The 20480-nt window shown below is 40.2% G+C and overlaps 1 protein-coding gene across 4 annotated transcripts in view; it reads left to right on the forward strand.

Annotated features, from left to right (window-relative positions):
- The window catches only part of ADGRD1 (adhesion G protein-coupled receptor D1), a 500100-nt gene that overhangs the window by 45497 nt on the left and 434123 nt on the right, over positions 1-20480 (forward strand). For 3 of the 4 annotated variants that reach the window (XM_066603414.1, XM_066603418.1, XM_066603415.1), the window contains exons 3-4: positions 4389-4505; positions 10515-10610. In XM_066603414.1, the coding sequence (XP_066459511.1) occupies positions 4389-4505; positions 10515-10610 (213 nt within the window). The remainder of the gene's footprint in view (positions 1-4388; positions 4506-10514; positions 10611-20480) is intronic. The other variant, XM_066603416.1, reaches the window with a different exon arrangement.

Here is a 20480-nt window from a genome sequence, read left to right on the forward strand (position 1 = left end):
CTTGATCAACATATTTTTCTTCCTTTTTAACATGTGCGTAAGTTCTCTATTTATCCATCCTGGTCTATTTAAATGCTTCCCATTTTCCTTCTTTTAGGGATAGTTAACAATTGTGCTTTCCCAACCTTCTTGGACGTTTCTGTCTTTAAGAACATCCAGCCATGGGATCCTTCCTACCCTGTTATCCAAAATTCAAAGATAGCATAATTACTGCCTCCTAAGGTCCCAGCCACCCGTACTTCCTCCACCATTTCCTCCCTTTTTGTAAGTACTAGGTCCTGGTTTTATTGAATGCTGAGACACAATAAAGGCGAAAGTTTTCCAAACCTCTTTTTTGCTGAACTTTTCCTAGGTCTAAGATAGCAGATCCCCTTGTTTTCTACATTTTGGAAGATAAAGTTGTCAGCAAGAGTGAATAAGAATTTGTTGGATCCATTACTTTTACCCGAGAGAGATACCCAACATATTTCTGGATAGTTAAAATCTCCCATGATCACTATGTCATGCTTTTTTAAGAGCTTGGCCATCTGATGTAGAAAGAGTTCATCTATATCTTCTGCTTGTTCAGGTGGCCTATATTAAATGCCTACAATGGTGTCCTTTCTGTTGTTCTCTCCTTGTATTCTTACCCAAACAGTTTCTACAGAACTCCCATGCTCTGAAGCTTGAGTCTCGGTGGAGATGAATGTTTTCCTAACATACAACACAATACCTCCTCCCCTTGTTTTAGGTCTGTTTCTTATAAGTAGGTTGTATCCTTCAAAGTCTTGTATTCCAATCATGTGTATCATTCCACTAAGTATCCGTAATGCCTATGACATCATATTTCTCTTCCTGTATTAGGAGCTCCAATTCCCCTTGTTTGTTTCCCATGGTCTGGGCATTTGAAATATTGTGCATTCATCCGGTCATTGCCTTGTTGTATCACACACCATTTCTCCAGCTTGAGGTCAGGGATTACTGCCCTTACACTCTCTGGTAAAATGTTTTGATACACTTGAGAATTTATTGTTCTCTCAATGACAAAACATCCAGACCCTGAGCAACTTAAACTATGATGGTCCTTTCACCATGAGGGTTTAGTGTTTGCATGCAGTGTTCTTTTTCTTCCAAACATCATGTTTTGTCTCATCTGTCCCTAGAACATTTTCCCAGAAGCAGGGGCGTAATTAAAGGGGATTGCACTCGGGCCCAGGAGTCTTAAGGGGCCCATAAGGCCACTTTTCTCCATATAAGGAGCCCAGTACTATGAATAAAGCATTATAGTTGAGGGCCCTGTTACATGTTTTGCATTGGGGTCCAGGAGCTTCAAATTATGCCTCTGCCTAGAAGCATTGGTGAACAAATGCTTTTTTGATGAGTAGTGGCTTCTTTCATGATATTCTTCCATAATTACCATTTTTATTCAGTATTTTTCTAATAGTGGACATATGAACAGAGATTTTTGCAGTTTGCAGAGCTTTCAGTAGGTTTCTTACCGTGGAGTTCTTTCTCACCTTCTTCAGGATAGTCCTTTGTGCTCTTGGCATGCTCTTAACAGGATGGCCACTCCTAGGAAGAGTAACGACAATCCTAAATTTTCTCCATATGTAGATGTCTAACCGCAGATTGATGTACACCCAGGTCTTTAACAATTCTTTTGTAGTCCTTTTCAAGCTTCATGCATCTCTATAACACATCTTCTGCTGTCTCCTGAAAGTTGCTTGCATCAAGGCATGGTTCACACTAACTGGTCTTTCTGGAGAACAGATTTGTCAGGACCCAGGTGCACCTTTTATATAATGGGCAAAGCATTTTTGAAACTCATACTTCCAGTCTCATCTCCTTAATTATTAAAACCCCTTTTGCCAATTATCTCTTGGAAAAGCCATTGGAACTCATTCACTTACTTTTTCTCCTTGCACTGAGGAGGTTTACTCAAGGATGCTTAATAATAAACATAAACAGTACAACTATTTGTGTTATTAGTTTAGTTAGATTGTGTTTGCCTGTAATTCTGACTTAGATAACAATCGGACAACATTTTATTAGTAATCCTTGCAGAAATCAAGTTAATTCCAGAGGGTTCACTTACATTATCTTGCAGTTGTATAAACAGAAAGAGATGTCAATGGAAAAATGAAGACAGATGAAACAATGATTAGAGAAGGGGAGACATAAGGTATACAGAGAAATCTGCTACAGAGAAGACATCAATAATAGAGATGAGCGAGTATACTCGCTAAGGCACTACTTGCTCGAGTAATGTGCTTTAGCCGAGTATCTCCCCGCTCGTCCATAAAGATTCGGGGGCCGCCGCAGCTGACAGGTGAGTTGCGGCGGGGAGCGGGGCAGAGCGGGCGGGAGAGAGGGAGAGAGAGATCTCCCCTCCGTTCCTCCCTGCTCTCCCCCGCAGCTCCCTGCCCCGCGGCGGCACCCGAATCTTTCGGGACGAGCGGGGAGATACTCGGCTAAGGCACATTACTCGAGCGAGTAGTGCCTTAGCGAGTATACTCGCTCATCCCTAATCAATAACCAAGACATCTTTACGATACCGGCTACTGTGCAACAAGGATTCTTGTGGACAAATCAATCCAATGCATATCACTACATTAGACTTTTCTAATATTAGCACCAAAAATCAAATGTATAGAGGCACAAACCTTCAGTCATCAGGGCAATGAAATACAGGCAGGATGGAATATTGACCTGCCAGATTTAATTTACCTTTGTTTTGTGCCCTAGAAGTATCTGACAACCAATCTTTCCCCTTTTCTTGTGAAAAAACATGCACCCTCATTAGAACAGTATTTTTGGAGGCATCTTGCTGTATATTGATGCTGCTATACAATCACTTTATAATCTTGTATACGATGATAGTATTATACAGTCTGATATTTAATTACGCCAATCGCTATGATCACACGCTGGGAAAGGGGTTTTTCTATCAAAAGGCCTTCCATGAGTTTCAATGCAAAATACACTGTAGGCTGTCAAAAATGGTTTCCCGCTATGGAGTGTGTTCGGTCAGCTCTCTATGGGAGAGACCCATAAGGCGGTTTCAGACAAATGTATTTGCGGAGGCATTTTGTGAAAACCTAGCTGGTATAAGGTGATGAAGCCAAGCCTTTGATTTCAATAGATTCGTTCAGACGAACGTGTTTTTGCTATGGAAAATCTTCATACGAGAAAAGAGTGGACCAGCTCTATCTTTGTCCGTGTTATGCAGAAAGCTGCCATAGAAGTATATGGCAGCTTATAAACAGGGAGGGGGAGGGAGTTACCCTGCGTACAACGGAGGGAAAAAAGACAGCTGGCCCTAATTTAGCATTTAATTGCCATTCTATTTCACTGGAAGGGTCTAACATGCAAGTGTGTGAACTGGCATTTTGAGCGCAAAAATAACCGAACTATCTGCTAGCATGGATGCACTGGCGTAACTATAGGGGATGCGGTTGCACCCGGGCTCAGAAGCCTTAAGCGGCCCATAAAGCCTCTCTTCTCCTTAAAGGGAGCCTAGTACTACGAATAAAGCATTATAGTTGGGGGCCCTGTTACAGGTCTTGCATTAGGGCTCAGGAGCTTCAAGTTACACCTCTGCATTAAGGGGTTAAGAGAAAATGGGAGGCCCCCACAATAAATTTTTGCACCCGGGCCCATGAGCCTTTAGCTACACCCCTGCATGGACGTATCAGCCTGCCTCTTCGTTCAGGCGCAAATATGTTCCATACCGGTAAATGTATTTCCGCAAATGTTCATATGAAATCGCCCTCAGGGTGAACATAACATGCGAGTTCTGTGAGATGCACAAACTTTGTGTATTGTAATGACCCATTATTTACAATGGGGGTATTTATTTTCTCTGGCAATATATTGTATTTTTGGTACGATATCGATCAAAATTTTCTATAGGAGCGAAGAAAGAAATTGCATCGCGCTCACATGCAGATGGGATTTTCATGCAGTGGGATATGATTTTTTTAAATGTTTCCTATGGAAATAATGTGCAGCTTTCATACAGGGAAAAACTGCATGTCCGGAAGTGCAATGTGGTTTTCTCACAAAATGCATTGCATTTGTAGGGAAAATCGCAAGTTTGCAAGCGCAAAATCGCCCTCGCCCGTTTTAATCCAACCTCAATCTTAAGATTGGTAAGGGATACAATTATTGAACATAGTTACTGTATACTGTTTACTTCATTCTCAAAGGTCTTTTTGGCTAATGACCTGGTTCCAAGTAAGGGTCCCTTGTATTAGTTATATTTGACCTCAGAGTATTTGAAAATATGGGCGCCTTAAGTAAAATGCTCTAAACATGCTCTTTTACACACATACTGTATTTAAGACTTGAAGGTCTTATAAAGCCCTATAATATACTAATGTCTATTTTGTGTTTCTTTCTTTTCCCAGGCTTTCAGGTCTTGAAATCAGCATCACACTACTGGCCTTTAGGAGTGGTGAATGGGATCCATGAGTTACCTCGGGAAAATGACGACCGGACCGGTTCTGGTAATGAAAGCGATGGAAGTATGTGTAGACGCAGGGCAACATTTTTCTCTTTCTTGTAGATATCACATCACATAATGGAAGATGTAGTGTTTCTGTTTTTTACACTAGAGGTTAATTTACTGGTATCTTTATAACAAAATACATTAATGATGCTTTACAACCTCCTCCTACTGCAAGGCAGGATTTAAAGGGAACCTGTCATGTCCATATAAACTACGTTATGGTGATGTGACAGGAAATCGGGTGATGGATTTTTTATACTCGCCCGCTCCCAAGATCCAGAGGTGTCACCTTCTTAAGTCCTACCCGCGCATGAAAATTTGACTCTTTTCAGAGTCCCTTGCATGCTTTTTCCAAAAGACGTGCATAGGAGAGTGTGCACATGGAACTATGAAAAAAAGTCAAACATTCATGTGCGGCCAGGACTTCAGAAGAGGACACTGCTGGATAGTGGGAGTGGGAGAGTATAAAAAAATCCATCACCCTGTTACATCATCTAACAGCACCATAACTTAGTTTATAGTGCTATGCGGACGTGACAGGTTCTCTTTAACGACAAGATCAGGTCACGAAAGTCACACTGAAAATGATGCCATTTTTTCCTTGAATTACAAGTCTCATAGCATCCCAACTATATAGATTGATTTTAAAGATAATCACATTTAATACATGCATTCACCTAGTTTCAAAATAAAGTTCTACTAAAATCTAATTTTCATGTTACCCATGTGGGAAAAGTTCTTATTAAAGTATTTGTGGACCTAGTTCTCTTATGAGAGTTATTGCAGACACTGAATTTCAGACCAGTTTAATATATATTAATCTATATGTGGGATACCAATGTTACTGTATTCATAAAGAGTAGTTTAGCGTAGTAGGGTATTCAGTCAGTAACCTGTATAAAATCAATTTGCCTGAAGGTAGTTAAAGGGACATTTGAAGTCAATCCCTTTTTGCGTGGAAGCAGGCTGTGCCAGGGGCGTAACTATAGAGGATGCAGGGGATGCGGTCGCACCCGGGCCCAGGAGCCTTGGGGGGCCCATAAGGCCTCTCTTCTCCATATAGGGAGACCAGTACTATAAATAAAGCATTATAGTTGGGGGCCCCGTTACAGGTTTTGCTTTGGGGCCCAGAAGCTTCAAGTTACGCCTCTGGGCTGTGCTATATATTTTCCCTGCAGTGGTTGCTTGAGGTTAGAACCAACAGATCCTTGATGATCAACTGAGAAGGGGTTGCCTAGATGGGACAAGAAAATCTCAGGAACTGTAGAGTAAAATGTATTCTAGGAAGTGAGCTGGCCACCTGCTTACTCTACAGAACAGAGTAGATGCCATATTATTCCTGGGTACAACATATTTATATGGACAGATATCACCAATACATTTTCTAATGGTGTGGATTTCACCACAATTATGTGCCAAAATCCACGATGAATCTACAGCAACATCTGCATGTGTTAAATGCAGATTTGCTCCACTTTTTTCCTGCAGATTCACTGAGGATTTCTCCCCGCTCATTCAAAGGGGTCATGTCTGTTGTATAAGTTGACATACTGTGGATTTAGAATCCACAACACATGTGACTATATATCCGCACTGATTTTTGTCCCCGCAGTGCGTAGATGAGAGTTATTAAAATTTCATCCCCTTTGCTGATATTCTAAACACTGCAGATTTTACAAAGGGAATATCTAGATGAAAAATCTGCTGTGTATCTGCCCTGTGTGAACATAATCTAAGGGTCATTTCAGATGTGGCATAAAAGATCTGCTGCACATTTCAATGCAATTTCATGGCAAAATGTACATGTATTACATGTTGATTTTGTTACAAGATTTTCCCACTAATTGGTCGTAGATTTCATTGTTTACATTGCAAAGGAGGAAATCTGGGGTGGAAATCCGCAGTATTTCTGCAATAGAATGAGCATGCTGCAGATTTGAAAATCCACAGCATGCTTGTTTTTCCATGCAGAAAATTTACGCAACAAATAGCATTTTGTTAAACCCCATCTACATGTATTGCAGCAAGTCTGTCATATCTGACTTCAGCTTAAGGGCCTAAACAGATAAGTGCATTCGCAAACACACTGCTACCAAGTGTATTTGCGCATTGGCAAGTCAAAATCCTTATTTCTTTACCGTAAACCCCCCCCCCAAAAGATAGGGAAAGTCCTATATTTTCTCATGCATACAATCACACTTGTGAAAATAAAACCATTAAAATCAATAGTTTCGTTTTGTCACATTTTGCGACCGTGATTCTCACGGCCACAAAACCTGACAAAATTACGTTTTTCTGTTTAAGCTGTAAAGGCCCTTTTACACACAAAGATGATCACATAAAAAAAGATGGCTTTTGAGCGATCATTTTGCATAAACTACTAATTGGTATTAATGCCTATTAGTACCAATTAGGAGAATGTGAGCCACCAGGAGCTGTAATCAGAGAACAGCAGGTGGTCTGTTCACTGCATACATTCCCTTTGTTCTTCCATGGGGCTGACAGCTGAGAAAATGTAATCAGTGCTCCCTGGGCAGAACACAGTGTGCGGTTCTTCTTATCAGCTCTTCTGCCAAATGATGGATTTTATGCAGAACTGAAAATCATTGTTCGGCAAAAAAGTGAAAGATGGGCACATTTACACACAACGATTATCGTTTAAAAGATGGCTTTTGAGTGAATTTTGAGCGATAATCGTGTGTTAAAGGGCCTTAAGTGTAGAAGTGTCAGATATTGCATGTTTTATTTGTCCCTATCTCTCTCGGTATATACTTTCTCTAGAACACAGTCAATTTATGACTTTTTTCAATGCCTCCTAAACATTTCATTAAATTGTATAGTTTACAAAGATGAATCTTCTTCTGAGATTCCAAATCTGTTTCCTTCCTTTTTTATCCTTCTATATCCCTGCACCCTGGAGTCATGCATCTCAATAAACCTTTTGATCTTGTTTATTTTTTTGGCTCCATCGTAACCACAAATGTATTCCAGGAAAGATATCTGATGAATTTGTATGCTAAATAGCATTGCCAGTAAAACATGAGATTTTGTACACTTTTTATGAGCGATTCTTGCATAATGAACATGACATGGGTCATTATAGTTCTGGTGTTTGATTTAACACTACCCAGATGCCCTGAGAATATCATGAGAAGAAGAGCTGACAGCTGATCTCAAGATGCTCTTGGTCAGGCTGTTCTCTCTGTTCTCTGTACAGATTGTCTCAGCTCTATGCTGCTCTTAAACTGTTACATAAACTAATGTGATTAGCTCATCTGTTTTTGATAGTAAACATACAATGCATAGGGATCTGATTTTATATCCAGACCTCTATACAACAGAGTAACAGCATTATCATTCTAGGAACTAGTATTCTCTTGATAACTCTTTAAAAAGCAATTCCGCTAAACACACACTAGTAATTATAATGATATAATTATCTGCTCTGAGTCACCTGCTTCTGTAATAAGTTACAACTGGTAAATGTTTCAGGGCATTTCAATAGCTTTAAGGGATATTCTAATTTCATAAGTTATTCCTTATTCAGAGGATAGGGAGTAACGTGCTGATCAATGGGGATCTGATCACTGGGATCCTGATACTTCGTTCGCAGTGAGTCCCAAAGCATTGATAGCGGCGACCACACATGCCCACCTCTGTTTTATTCACTTTAATAGGGTGCCAAAGATAGCCAAGTGCTTGAACTTGGCAATCTCTGGTGGTCCCTTTCAAGACGATGGGGTGGAGTTGCGCATGTGCAGGCACTGCTACCAGTACTTAAGGATTTGCCAAGGACAAAATCTCAGGATCAATGGGGGACCAAGAAGTTGGACCCCAAACGATAAGCAAGTTATTCCTTTTTTCCAAAAACAGCACCCCTCTTGTCTATAGTCTACATCTGCTGTTGCAGGTAAGCACTCAGTTACTTGAATGTGACTGATTTCACAGTCATGAACAAGAGTGCAGCTCTTTCTGTGATAGAACAAACTCTTCTTTCTAATCCTGAAATCCACTATTAAAGAGTATAGTAACAAAGATAAAGTATCTATGTCCATTTTACAGATGATGACTGGTAACAGAGAGTAAAGCACCAGTTGACAGGGCCTCCGGTAAAATTGTTCTCCATAGTAAACTTGTTAGAGACATCACCCACATTTCCACGACTTCTGAGTCCTCTGGGGTAAATCTAGGTTATTATCCTGTGATACAGTTTTAAATACTTGATAGATGAGAACAACTCATGGTTGATTACACTATTGTATACTCCAAATGTATCGGAAACTAGTGGAACCCTTGTCAAATGGACACCAAAGTGATGACCTTTTGACTAATGACGGAGAATGTTTCCATGACAATGCTGTTTTCAGCACCTGTGATAATCCTATAGTGTGGAAAAAAGAAGAAATAAAGCTAATAATACTGTGTGAATAATCGCTGATTATATTCTGTTTTGTTTTTGTACTCATTTCATGTGTCATTGTCATTTTTCTTCATGACATCTGCTTCTGTAAGTCTTCCATTATTATATGTAATCATGTTGCAGTAAATGTGTTATCATTGTTATCTTGTGTACAGCGGTTATTGAGCTTTATATCTCTCAACAAATCCTTCGGCGTTCGAGGTAAATGATCCCTCTAGGTGATATTTTGTAAGAGAACAATAAGCGTGAACTGACACGATCAAATGTAGTACTGGCACTGAATATGACCTATTTGCAGTAATGCTATTTGCCCAGTAATACGGGTCAGTATCTGTTGTAAGAGAACGTGATGCTGATAGGAAGAAGCCAACTCGTTTTAAGCGGGTTTCACCAATGGGAGCACCACGCTTCTATTGCACTTCCTGCTCATCATTACAGACAGGACAGGACATCCGGTTCTGTCTGTAACAAGAGCAGGAATAGCCGTATGGTGCTCCCATTGATATCAATGAAGTGAAGTTGATGCTCCCACTTCATTTAATGACCCTGTCCAGGCCACTGCACAGTGGATTGAATGATCAGCTGATGGAAAGGGATCCTGAGTGGCGGACCCCATTTATCAACTACTAATGACCTATCCAGAAAATTGGTCATTAGTTAAAAAAAAGCCCAGAATAGCTCTTTAAGGTGCTTAAACAAATCAAATGGATGTTGGCTTGGCAACATATCAGAGCGATCGGCTGACCATGTAATGTGTGTGGTAGTGTTTTGACTTGTCCATATTATTAAGAAACAGTGGGATTGCTCCCCATGAAGACTAAACTGTCAAACCTCTATGAGACTTGCCAGCAACTGTTTACACTGCTACTGGAGTGGGTTCCCATACTACCACATATTTGGCCATCAGTCTTCATCTGGTCCTGTTACTTCTATTCAGCTGGGTAATGTTTTTTGTTATTTTATTGGCTTAGTGAATAATTAGGGAAAGCTTTTAGGACTAGAAGGTCCTAAAATGTACATCAGGGACCAGCATGGTCCTTTCACATATTTGCTTCCATTACATTTTCTTCACTTGGGCTCAGAGGCCTTTAAATATAATGCTAAAAGTTTATGTTTGAATTGAGATCTACTAGTGCATTTCACTGCATGGAGAGTTCCCCTCAATGAAATACCAGCTGGAATAAGCATGAGATAAAAATTAGACTTTGCAGATTTCATAGGTGATAAAGCTGGAAACCACAGCTGTAAAATGGGTCTTTGGACCCACATGGGGATATTCGTTTTCTACTCGTCACGATGTGTGCTATTGGTAAATTCCTTGCATAGAGCCAGATAGATTTAATTTCTCTTCAACTAAAATTCTTCCAAGTTTCTCTAAATATAGTTTTTTGTGTAAACATTCCTTTCCTTTTTTTTTCGTGATTTCACGGTTTATTTTTGTTGTTAAAAAGTTAAAATAGAAGAGAGTAACGAATGCCTCAAAACTCTTCCAAGCCGGCCTCTAAGGGCGGCCATAATGAAACCTGTGTGTTTGTTGAGAGATGCAAAGTGTTTGTCATGCTTTTTTCATCATGTGTCATTTTGCTTGTTTTTTATTCATTCCAGCAGTCATCATCCACAGCTCCATTGTGCTTCCTTACCATAATGAGTCCTTAGTCAATAGCAATGCCTCTGCCTACTCTAACTTGTCTGCAACTGTAGGTGAGAATCATATGCTATATGTATATGCTGCATGTGAATCAATGTGTATGTGTATACATATATATATATATTGTATTGTATGTCAATGTGTTTTGCAACCTTAATGTATCTGTTTGTTGTAGATGAGATACTGCTCACAAGTAAAATATTCTGTTGTGCCTGCGCTGCATAGTGGGATTTACAACACAGGTCTAGAGCTCCAAATCTATTTTAAAGCATTAGGTTTTCACACAGGAATTCTCATTTGAACATGCATTCAGCACTGCCAATGTGTTTCACACCACTTGAGAGTTTATTACTATGCGTTTGCTTTATTTTTCTTTCAGCAATTTTAATTATATAAACTACATCTGAAATACAAATTGCTTAATATGAAGTGATGTGAAAAACGCATCTGAATATTTAAATGGGGGTTTCAAGTTTGTAAAATAAACCTGTCTGAAATAAGCACATAAAGTCTTCACAACGTACAGTAAAAAGTTGTCTGGCTTCTAAAACCTATTTCCACATGCATTAGTGAATTCTAATTTAATAAATATCATTTTTGGACTCTCACTTATTACCAAGAATGAACAATTGCAAAGAGAGCAACTCTGGAGAACCTAGCACATCCATGCATTAAATATCCCACTGATGTCAATGAGGTTTCTGTAATGCTTCACTACTCCTGCTGCGTAAAACGAGAAGAGTTTAGTACCGTGCCAGCCAGTAGAGCAAAGTAAGAGAGACCAAGTAATCTTGTAGATATAATACCTTTTAATGGCTAACAAAAATACATGATGTTATTGCAAGCTTTCAGACCTCTCAGAATTCTTCCTCAGACATAATGAAACAGATTTGGGTGGGGCTCATATAAACATGATCACATGGTAGGGTACAGACATGGTGAACTTAGTTTGCACTGGATAAATACCAGAGACAGCATAAAAGGGCACAGACATTGTGATTTAATAGCACTTAGATAAATATCAAGGAGGGAGGGATGAGCAAAACAGTAAATAATTAGTCAAGTGGCAAGGAATGTGAAAGTTTATAAACTCTACATTGATGTTAGGGGGTCAACACCAGGCCAACCTGTCACCAGCGTTTGAACACTTGCTGACAGGTTTCTTCACAGCTGAACACTGGGGCCCCATCAATGGGACACCATAATATTAGTTTAACACTGGGGACTTTACTTAATAAGGCCCACAATCAGCAACCACTTAAAATTGGTCCTTAAATAAACAATAACTTTTCAATCAACTTGTGCTTGAAAAGTTACTGTTTATTTAAGGACATATTTAAAGTGGTTGTTGATTGTGGGCCTTTTTTATTAGTAAAGTCCTCAGTGATAAACTAAGTTGGAGTTAGTTTAAACACATTGGAGTTTAAAAAGCTTTAAAGCATACCTCCAACAATGTAAAAGTTTTAATATGTGGCAGGTAAGGTGATTGTGCAGCTTTTATAATTATCATGACTATAAGTCAGTGCTCTTTTCTGCTAATTAGAAGAAATCCAGTAGTCAAAGCAACTACCAGATAGCTTTAGCTCTGCTTAAAGAAGTATTTCGAGGAGGTGGGGGTTTAAACTGATAACGGCGGTTGATATACACTTGTGTGAAAGAGCCCTAATAGTGATTAAAAACTAATTGCTATATCTTTTGGGTTTGTAAGCTTGTCTTTTTTGTTGAGTTCCAATAAGTATGGAATCTGTGATTTAATATGGTGAGCTTTAAGGCGAGAAGCCAAAGCTTCCTTGAACTATAGTTTAGCAAATAGTACTGAGCTTTTTTGTAGCTTTCTTTCATACTTTTGGAATAGATAACATTGGAATTTATGTCTGTATTGAAAAAGTTCCTCTGCTTGTTGAGGTGATTGATTTTGTTTGTGCTGTGTGTTAAGAATCTTAATTTTATCAAGTAATTCCTTCAGGGCTTTAGTCCTTCCTTGACCTGTTCTGATAAAGGAGCCCTTTATGCATGCCTTATGAGCATTCTATAAAGTAGGAGGACTTAAATCACAGGAGTTGTTGAAAGCAAAATATTCCTTTTTAAATCTATTTCCAAATCAGTTTTATGTCTCAATTGTGATAAGAAAAGTCATTACTATGCCAAATGTATGTTGGCGTTTGATTACGATGTTCTGTTAGAAGCAAGGATATTGCGGCATGATCCGACCAAGCGATCAGCTCTACTGTTGATTTTTGGGAAAGGAGTCTACTTGTCTACTCTGTCTACTATAAACATATCAATTCTTGAATAGCTACTGTGAACATGTAAATAGAATGAATAATCCCCTTTGGAACGGTGCATAACCTGCCATACATTGAAGAGTCCCTCCCTCCGTCATATGTTATGTAACGATTATGCTTCGCCACGTAGTCCGGAGGTGGTGTCCATAGTTATATTTGAAACTGCAATAAAATCAACACAAGAAATGTATTTACCTTGTTTGCATTTAGAGAGTGTAAACAACATTATTTTAAGAAAAATATCTTTTTGTTTCTTCTTTGGGGCATGAGTTGAAACCAACATATAATATAGAATTTATTTGTAGAGCGAACTATAATAACGTATCTGGCTAATGGGTCTATATTTTTTATGGATGAGCTGCAATGCTATGAAGATTTTCATTGCAATCAAGACTCCCCTGGATTTAGACACAAAATGGGATTGGAATATTGTGGGGAAATTGGGGGGTTTAATACAGAAAGCATCTTTTGAAAGCAAATGAGTTTCCTGTGCACAAAAACATCTGGAGACAATCTTTTACCATTTTCCCACATGAATGCACATTTCTGAGGACTGTTAAGCCCTTTAACAGTTAACGATACAATCTTAAACCCCATATTGAATAGTAATCAGATCTGAATAGAAATATAGTCTTATCTGTTCAAACTGGTATGGAGTCGTCCTCCAAGGAGCTGCGTATCCATGTTGAGTAAGCCTTTGTCTATACCTGGCAGATGACAGAGAAACAAAGGAAAGCTAGAGAAACATAACAATCAACTATTCTTCGTGAGATTGTGAATGACAAAAGAAAAGTAGCTGCTCCTCCAGAGCTGAATGCTCATTATGGGGGTAAAAGTTTTAAGGTTGTTCCAAGTGTACTTGCTAGTCCTGTGCTTTTCACCAGGCGAGCTGGGTAAGGATAAGTTAATTTGTGGGATTTCACTATCTGCCACTCTTCTAGCAGTTGTTGAGTGGACAGATTAGAGTCCTTTATAGGGAAGAAGACTTCTAGATTCCACTGCTGCAGCAAGCTGATACCTTCATCCACTGACTTTATCACAGATGTAGTGTTATTGTGAGAGACAATAAGGTGCACAGGAAATCCCCAATTATATGAAATCCTGTTATTTCGAAGGGTTGTAGTGATGGGGAGCAATTGTTGTCTTTGTGCCAGATAAATCTGTAAACAGCACCAGAGTCTGATATGGCGCAGGTAGAGAGCTTAAGGCCCATTTACACGCAACGATTTTTGCTCAAAATTCGTTCAATGATGGTAAATGAGCAATAATTATTGTGTATAAATGTGGTAATTGTTCACATTTCATCTGAACGATTATTTAAAGGAGAGCTTAAAATCCATCATTCCGCTAGAGAGAGATAACACAGACCGCACGCTGTGCTCTTAGCGGGGGCTGGAGATTACATTGTATTTTGCAGACAGCCCGTGCAAGAACAATGCATCTGTGTTCAGAGCCCAGCCCGCATGTTGTGCTCTGCAAACAGCTCTCAGAAGCCCTTTTACATGCAAGGGAAGCTGATAAAGTGTTAATGGACATTAGTGTCCATTAACACTTTATGCAAAATAATCGCTAAAGCTGTCAATCTTTTAATCATTTAAAAAATTGTCTTTGTTTGTAAGCGGGCCTTAAGTTTCCTGGCTGCTTCTAGTCACTTTCCTTTAACATGAAAAAAATGGATGCATGCCAAGATATCTCTCTGCACATGTTCTGCCAGTTGCCTTGGGTGGGGAAGCCCATGAGGTGCAATCCGGTATAGTTTTTCATTAAGGTGTGTAGATATTACATCAGCTCTGAAGGGGACACTATCTCTGGAATCCTTTTTAATTTGATATTGTTGCGGCATGACCTTTCTTGCAAGTCCACCATTTTGCTGAAAAGACATTCAATTTCGAATTCCTGTACATCATCTGCATCTATGAGGTTATTATGTTAGGATGCAAATTCAGTTTCTGCATGTGTAATTCTCTGCTCTGCCCCTGCTATGGCCGAGTTTGGAGGTTCTATAAGTTGAATAAACTAGCCTGGAGAGAAATTTGCAATGCTTTCAGCATATTTTTTATAGACGTGTCTATGATGATGATTATCCGTTCAGTCGCATCCGACCTTCGGTCACTCTATGGATCAATGTTAGATGTGTCTATAACTGATATTATTAACTGGTATATCAGCAAAGGTATTTGTTTCAGGCAGCAAAAAACTTTTAGTAAGTGTTTGGTCACTCACCCCCTCTTCTGGTTGCCCCTTCAGAGGATCCATTTTCAGTTTGTTTCACTGGGCTGTCCAATGGAAAGAAAGTCTCTTCTGCCATGTGGCCTGATAAATTATGATAATGACTCATATGTTTAGAGGGCTCCTTTTGGTCTTTTGCGGGACTTCCCCTTGCTTTTTCGAATGGGTGAGCAACACTGTGGAGACACTATATTAGTAGATAGTTCAGAGTGGTGTTGCTGCTTCATTCCCTTTGTGGTTGAGCACTCAGTTACTGAACATATAGATGATCGCTCCAAGCAATCCAATTCCAGGGAGCTCTCCTGTGAGCTTCAAGCTATGCCATCTTAGTTCCATGCGGGGGACTGATAGAAGTAGAAATATATGTGCCTGGTAAGACATGAGCTCAGAGATAAGGCAGCCATGTGTCTTGCTAGCCAAGTCATGCCCCAATGTCCGACCTTTTAACAAGTCTTGTAATGTGTCTGAGAATATTAACCGAAGTTAGGCCAGTTTCACTTCTGCATTGGAACCTCTGGTCAAAGGTTCCATTGCAGATCTGGCTCAAAATAACGGCATACAGTGCTTTTCTTTCTGTCCAAAAGCTGGGCAACTAAGCGGAAGCCGAATAGACTCCACTATAGTTAATGTTTTCATCTGTATGCATTCATCTTTCCTGCTCCCTGAACAGACCAGGAAAGCAGAACCCCCAGGTGCAGGTGTGAAACTATCCTAAGAGTCTTCTCCAGAAGGCAGAGGTAACCATGTGCAGACAGCTGTTTCAGGGTTTTTGCTCCATATCAGTGTATAACAGGTTTCTGGCTGGCGGTATGAAAGGTCTATAGATGTGGGTCGCGAGAGGTATTGTTGTTAATTGATAATTGAAAGGCCATGCATGATCCACTGGGAAATTTGGTATGTTAAAAGGTCAGACATTGACTTGTAAGAAATCTGCTTTCTAGTAGGAGGCAGTTAGTTGCAAGGCATTGTAACATCTCCCATTTGCATGACTTTATTGTGTGACACTGAGTGTGTGCACTTATCTGTAAATTCAAAATGCTTTGTGTTGCACTAAAAAATTTGGTAAAGAGCTAAATATTCCCCTAAACTCCCTTCTTCCACTAAGGCCTCAGCAGTTCTTGTAGGTTGCATGTGGTCCCTAAAGAGATATTAGATCCTGACCCTGTTTAGTCTTACACAGAGAAAGAGTTGCGTTTCCAGAGTATGTAATATTGACATTAGGAAACTGACTGTTGACAAGAGCAGATTCTCTTGATCAAAGGTGATAAAACCCAGGCTGTCATTTCTTAAATGTCACTACATACTGCTTAATATCATCTTAATACACACATGTAAGCTAATGGCTTCATCTCCTTCAGTCTGGTCAGCCTTAATTTCTTCAGGATCACAAATGCCAAATACTGAAAATGCCTTACAAAGCTTGCTATTAATTGGATGCCTGCAGTGTTTGTAGTAAGACCAAAAGTATTTCTTTCATACAGTTCAATCTTGAGATACTTTAGATTCAGGTGTATTCTAGCAATGACATTAAAAAGGGTTATCTGTGATTAAAAAAAATGAGTGCATGGAGCTGAGTTGCAATAACAGACATACCCCATGATCCAGATTAACACTGTTTCTGGAAAATGTAAGACTGTATTTTCTGACCCCTTAAAGGGTGGTTTCATATGGCGTTTTTCAGTTTTTAGTGAACTTTTTCCAGACATTTTTTTCTTTTTTGTGGTCAGACGTTAGTTCGCTGTAGGTTAGTGGGGAAAATGAAATGCACTACAAATAGTGTAGTTTTTTTTTTTTTTTTGGCGACCTTATCTTTCACTTGTCAGGAACTTCATGGGCCAGTGCAACTTTTGTTCTTCTATATAGAAGAAAGGTGAAAAATGTATGAACTTAAAGGCACCCAAACAATGCCTCTGAAAACACATCTACCAGTTTAAAAAATTACTGGCTTTGGTATTTTAACATGCATTTTAGGGACAAAAAAAAGTGTGTTTGAAGGAAGCCATAGGGTATCACCATATATTAGTACATTAGGTGATGAGTAGAGATGAGCGAACGTACTCGGTAAGGCCGATTTCGCAATCGAGCACCGCGATTTTCGAGTACCTCACTACTCGGGTGAAAAGTACTCTGGTGCGCTGTGGGTGTTGCAGCGGGGAGTGGGGGGGAGAGGGAGAGAGAGAGGGCTCCCCCCTGTTCCCCGCTGCTACCCCCCACTCCCCTCTGCAACCCCCTGCCCCACAGCGCACCCGAGTACTTTTCACCCGAGTAGTGAAGTACTCAAAAATCGTGGTGCTCGATTGCAAAATCGGCCTTACCGAGTACGTTCGCTCATCTCTAGTGATGAGTACATTAGTCTATTAATATCAGTAGTTCAACATTAGAGGATATAAAAAAGTTGCATACTACTCCTCCCTCCATAATCCTCCTCATATTCCATACTCCTTCTCATCATACTCCATACTCTTGCATATACTACTACTCATACTCCATACTCCTCCTCCATACTATTACTCATACTCCATACTCCTCCTCCTCATACTCCTCCATAGTCATACTCCATACTCCTCCTCATACTACTACTCATACCGCATACTCCTCCACCTCCTCCTACTACTACACATACTCCATACTCCTCCTCCTCATACTCCGCCTACTCCTACTCTATACTCCTCCTCCTCATACTACTACTCATACTCTGCCTATTACATTTTTGTGGGCAAATAAGCACCCGGCCCACACAAACATGACCTGGCGGAAACACCAACTGGACCGAGAACTGTACACTGTGGACTGGACTCAAGGATAGACATAAGATAGAACTGGAAAATGACCAACACACTTACCAAACATCCCCACATGCTAAAGCAGATGGAATTGCTGAAATATAAATACGAGGGATTAGTTAGTGAATTGGCCAAGTCACTTAAGGCACAAGCCCAGCAATCAAGGGTCCTCATGTCTCGCAGTACGTACACTAGCAAGACAACTGACCCCAAGCTTCAGGGAGGATGGCAGGACCCTACCTAATAAGCAGGGCGATCGCCTCGATAAAGCCGGCCTGCGCTGTTACCTCGGTCCTGATTATCCTTGAAGGGTTTATACACTGAACCAGAACAGACTGGGACACAGAACACAAATCACACACCAACACACTAGGGTTAGCCTGCAAGACAAAACAACCACATAGAACAGGACAGTTCACTCCTCATGTCTAGCCACCAGCAGAGACATGCAGAACATGACAGTCTTCACACCATATACACAAAACAGGATTATCCACACCTAATGTCTGGCTACCTGCACAAACACTGGACTAGCCCCTGTTCAAACACATAACACATATACAGGCATGCAAGACCAACCAACCCTAGAGTGAAAGGATACCAGACACCAAACACACAGCAAGCTGCACAGACAAGGAAACCAGACACCAAAAACACAGCAAACTGCAAAAGAAATGCTTACCAGGGAAACCAAACCAAGGAATGAAGGGATACCAGCTTCCTCTTGCAGAAGGTGGATATTTAACTGCAAACAGACCGGAAGTGATTGGGTAGCCGGAGAACACCACACCCAGCCAGCCAAATTCCCTCACCTGAGAAGGCGTGCTTCTGGAACCCTGTAGAACAACTGATCCCAGCAGCAAAACCTGACATCGCCTACTCCTACTCTATACTCCATTTCTAAGCAACTTTAAACTGATCATAGAACAGGGAATCGCTTGGAAACAAATTGCAACCTTTCAGTAGATAAATGCTATTTTATGCCAAGCTGAAAGTGTAGTACCGGAGGCACAATATGGTCTACCATTAACAGCAACCTATATTCTTTTGTTCACATCTGTATAATGGCCTCCATAACACAAGGCAGGACAAAGTACCCGATTCATCATACAATGGATCCCAAAGAGACCTAATGTACCCCGCTGACTTACAATGGGGTTCATTGATTTGAAAGCTAGAATAGCACTGTTGGGAATTTAATTTCCATACTACTGTCTATCTTTACATTCAGATCACTTCTGCTTGTGGAGAGAGCAATTGCAATAATAGAAAATATATGAGGAAGTTGCTGATTTTGCAGTTCCCTGAAAAACAAATATTTGTTCCAGAAAAGTAAATCTACATTTGAAAGTAAACTAATTTTATCTTAATCACTTAAGTATGTAGTACTATTGCTGCAGTAAGACACTGGATTATATTATCCATGCACAGGCTGTCTCACAACTTATTCCTGGTGCTTTATTTATAGACATCTCAGAATATCCTGCTGATGGAAATACATTCAAGGGTACATACACACGGACGGTGAAAAAGTTGTGTCTATGATTATCAGGCACAACTCAGATCGGACAGCAGACGAACATCCCGTCCATGTGCTGTCTGACGTGCGGAACACCACACATTGAGACTATTTGGACACAAGCTTTTTTTTTTCTTCTTCAGACCGAAAATCGGACAGAAATGGCACCGATTCTTTTGAATGGCTACATGCAGATAGATTTCTTTTTTACTCTGACAAATAGTTTGAGTAAATAAAATCGCAGCATGTCCTATTCTTGTCCATTATGTCAATATGTGGTGTTTAGCACATCGGATAGAAAACGAATAGGATGTCTAATCCAAGTTGCATCCGAGAATCTCGTGAGCAACTTTTTTCAGTCTGTGTACATGTACTTATATAATAGTACTTTTATATGTACTATTTTCGGCAAAGAGTCAGACAAAAATACAACATGCTGCAATTTTCTTTCCCTATTTGCCCTATCAAAGGAAGCCTATGTGAATACATGGATTCCACATTGATTTCCATGCAAGTGAAATTGCAGATGAAATGGTCAGGTTTTCACTTTCCTACATTGCAATCTCCCATATAAATACAGCCTAAGGGCTCAGTCAGACGAGCGTTATTTTATTTTTGTGCACCCATGTGTGCAAAACAAAGTGCTGCATGGATGTGCAAAATGCGCCTGACCACAGCTCCGTGCCCATTGCTTTTAATGGGACCAGTGCTGTTGCCACCCCATTGAAAGCAACGGGATGCAGGCAACCCCCGCAGTGATTTTCGGGGAAGGGCTTGAAATATAAGCCCTTCCCTGAAAATCATTCCTAGCTGCTGGAAAAAAATATATACATCACCTCTCCGCCGCTGTGCAGCTACGGTGTGTCTTCTTCCTGGCTTCCAGGCACTGTTTTGAAGCACTTTACCCTGGCCGGGGATTTATAAAATCCCCACCTCCTGAAAGAGCTGTGTCTGATTGGCTGAACGCTCAGCCAATCACAGGCAGCGCTCAGCCATTCATTGAATTCAATGACCATTCCTGGTGCATGCATGTCCTGTCTCTTACAGGTGCGAGTATTTTGGGTCTGTAAAAAAACCGGACATGTGAACACTGCATAGGAAACCAAT

This window comes from Eleutherodactylus coqui, chromosome 5 (assembly GCF_035609145.1).
Source record: "Eleutherodactylus coqui strain aEleCoq1 chromosome 5, aEleCoq1.hap1, whole genome shotgun sequence".
Classification (NCBI taxonomy): domain Eukaryota; kingdom Metazoa; phylum Chordata; class Amphibia; order Anura; family Eleutherodactylidae; genus Eleutherodactylus; species Eleutherodactylus coqui.